The sequence below is a fragment of the Durio zibethinus genome, chromosome 19 (assembly GCF_047325235.1).
Source record: "Durio zibethinus cultivar Kanyao isolate XHJ-2024 chromosome 19, ASM4732523v1, whole genome shotgun sequence".
NCBI lineage: Eukaryota > Viridiplantae > Streptophyta > Magnoliopsida > Malvales > Malvaceae > Durio > Durio zibethinus.
The window spans coordinates 23,802,564-23,805,880 of NC_143180.1; the positions used below are offsets into that span (position 1 = coordinate 23,802,564).

The window sequence follows — 3,317 nt, forward strand, 5'->3', positions numbered from 1 at the left end:
GTACCAAAAAAATGTCAAATATGTAAGGACGTTAATGGATAAAGTATGGATAGAGTAGAGTATTCTCTATCTTAATTTTCAAATTTTTATATTATATTTATCATTATATTCATACCCAACAAATATTTTAAATTTATCTTTATTTTTATCTCCACGGATATTTAATGGGTATGAATAATCTTTATATCCATAATTTTTATAAAAAAGTTAAAATTTATTTTTTTAATATTTTTGTTTTTAACTTGTATATTTAAGTAATTTTTTATTAACATAATTTTTTTAATAAAATATATTAATTCTAATTAATTTAAAATAATAATTTATATTATTTAATAAAAAAATTATTTACTAAATATATATAGGGTACAAGTATAGGATGGGTACTATATTACCCGTCTACATCCCTATATTTAATAAAAATTTAAAATCATATACATCCTCATCTCTACACTCATAATATAATATCTATCCCCATCCTTATTTGAATTAAAAATCATATTCTTCATTAGGTATGGGTAAGATTAACATCCTTATAAATATGTACTATTGCAATGTGTTCATGCATATAATTTACATTGAAAATAAATTAGGCAACAAAAATATACTAACAATCAACACTTAAAATTATATTTTGATTAATTTAAATGTCGTTTGATTTAAATTTCGTTTGATTGACGCTTTTGTTATTTAGTTTTTTATTTTTAATAAAAATGACCTAAAAATAAATGATAAATAATAAAATATAAAAACAAAAATATGAATTAAACAGTCTTTAAAAATTAGGTGAAAGTCTGAAAGGATTTCATTCTTTCCAAGCTTTGACCTCCTATCGTGACATGTGTTGCGTTCACAAGCTGTTTCATAAATTAGGTATAACAGTTTTTTATAATATAAATTAGGTATAACGGTTTTTGCTAATAATTTAAAACATATCAAAATTATGGATTTAAAAAATATTCATTTTTTTTTTATCAATCTAGGTTTTTTCTTCGCCTAGGGCAACAAGACTCGCTTGCCACCTTTTGAAAATGGCACATCAGTCTTTCAAGAAGGTTTTCAGTGCTGGTTATCCAGTTACAGAAGCGAGAGAAGGGGAATGGACTTTCGAACTTCATTCAAGGTTTCAACATTTAATTATAGTATTTTTTTTTTTAGCAAAATGAATAAATTAATGAATTGGAAGGGCGTAACAAAAACGTGCCTAGTTTCCTACTTGTCAAATTTGTCTTTTCTACTTAAAAAACTTAAGATTATTTTTTTCGGTTAGATACAACATACACAGCTTATTAAAATCATAGTCATAATTTATTTTAAGATATTTAAAATGATTATTTATGTTTTGAGTATATATATATATATACACAAGCCTCGCATAGCTTGAATTCATGTAAAAATTGGAAAGTCTTGGGAAAGCTATGAAAATGAGGCACTTATTAGCGCTGGCTGCTGCTGTCTTAGCCACAGTGAGCTTTTTATTGTCAGGTGTGTCTGGCTTTGATTTCTATAAGCTCAGTCTCACCTGGCCACCTTCTGCTTGTAACATCGGAAGGGAGTGTATTCCATACATCCCCGGCAAGTTTACCGTTCATGGTTTATGGCCACAATATGCCAATGACACTGCAGTGCCCCCGTACGCGCAAGATCCTACATGCACCACTATCACTCCGACCGATCCAAGTCAAATTCCTGTAAGAAAAATTGTTTTGAACAATATCAATTTTACATTTACAATTTTTATCAATTGTAGTTTTTTATTTATTTTTTTCATTTGTTCATTTCAACTTGTAGGCTCAATTGCAACCCATCGAAGATAGATTGCATGAAAATTGGCCGAGTTTTTATCCAGACAGAACAGGTACACGTGACGATCCGACTTTTTGGAGACATGAATGGGAGTATCATGGAATGTGTTCAGATTATCCTAACGATACTCTTGGTTATTTCACCGAGACTTTAAATTTGGCCCAAAACAACAATCCGCTAACAGGTAATGATACATGCAATTTTATTTTTGAATAATAAAATATACTATTAATCATTAAATTGTAATCATATTTTTTAAATAGTCATTTAATTATTAAAGTTTGAATAAATATTATTTAATTATTAATTATTAATAATGTATTGATGAGATAATAACACATCAAATGTCACATCGCATCATAAATTTAAAAAATATAAATTTTATTAATATGATAATATTACGTGACATCTAATCGTTGATGTATTATTATCATATCAATACATTATTAAAAATTAATTATTGAGTGAAAAAAACATTTTTAGTGATCATTTTAAAAATATAATTATAGTTAAGTGACTAATAATATGATTTATCCATATATATATATATATAGTTTCAAATTCATACAATTTTACCATGGTGATTTTATCTTTTGTTTCTCTCCTACCAGTAATGGGAATTCAACCTAATGATACAACTCTTCATGAAGTGAAAACCATATTAGATGCTGTCAAGAACAAATCGAAAGTATATCCTCAAATTGTATGTAACACTCTGCCTAGGGTTACCACACTTCAGCTTGTGGAGTTCCGTTTCTGTTTTAAAAGGGCAAAGCCGCCGTCTGTCCTTCAAGACTGCCCCAAAAAATTGGCCGGCGATTGTAAAAACGAGACCGACGAAATACGGTTCCCACCTGCTCCTCCTATTTCTTCTATTAAAGACGAATTATAAGACTTCCAAACATAAAATAAAGTTCGCCCTTTCCTTATGAAATAATAATTTCGCCCTATCTTTATGTAATAATAATTTCGTAAATTTCACCATGTTTGAAAGCATATGGCTTTTCTATTTGGCATTGTGAATCATTCGAATTGTATTAATTTTGAGTGCATTACTATAATAAAAGCTGCTTTGGATAATATATATTTGAAGTTTGAATCCCGTTCAACTCTAATTTAATTAATTTTTAAAATTTAATGTTGTGAGCATTGTTAACATATATACTTTATTATTCTCTGTCACTTTTGGATGTCTTTCTTTCGAATCAAAAGCACTCATTAAACACATGAAATTGAAAAAATACATGTATTTTGTCGTAACAGTTTTGTGTCCGCTCGACGAATTTAGAAACTAATAAAAAACTAACGGAGTCATCACTAATTTTTTTTTGTTAGGTGCGATTAGTCATCTACTAAAACATATCCTTTTAATAAAGTTTTAAAATTAATTAAAATTTATTAAAAAGATAATTTTACGGTCTGCGAAACAGTCTAGGTTCGGGAGTCGGTTACGCGTAGGGAATGATTAAAACCCCCACAACACCCGTTAAAAACGGTACCAATTAACAACATGT

General features: G+C 28.2%; 1 protein-coding gene across 1 annotated transcript; it reads left to right on the forward strand.

Annotated features, from left to right (window-relative positions):
* The first annotated feature begins 1,399 nt into the window (after nt 1-1,399).
* Nucleotides 1,400-2,890, forward strand: LOC111309651 (ribonuclease 1-like). Its single transcript, XM_022908650.2, has 3 exons — nt 1,400-1,688; nt 1,789-1,987; nt 2,415-2,890. Exons 1-3 carry the CDS (start codon nt 1,416-1,418, stop codon nt 2,693-2,695), a joined length of 753 nt encoding a protein of 250 aa, XP_022764385.2. The 5' UTR covers nt 1,400-1,415; the 3' UTR covers nt 2,696-2,890.
* Nucleotides 2,891-3,317: the final 427 nt, after the last annotated feature.

What these genes read in the sequence shown, in the direction of transcription:
- LOC111309651 (XM_022908650.2), top strand. Translation starts at nt 1,416, where the DNA reads ATGAAAATGAGGCACTTATTAGCGCTGGCTGCTGCTGTCTTAGCCACA. An exon ending in CCGATCCAAGTCAAATTCCT is followed by an intron (nt 1,689 to 1,788) that starts GTAAGAAAAATT and finishes TTCAACTTGTAG; the next exon opens with GCTCAATTGCAACCCATCGA. An exon ending in AAACAACAATCCGCTAACAG is followed by an intron (nt 1,988 to 2,414) that starts GTAATGATACAT and finishes CTCTCCTACCAG; the next exon opens with TAATGGGAATTCAACCTAAT.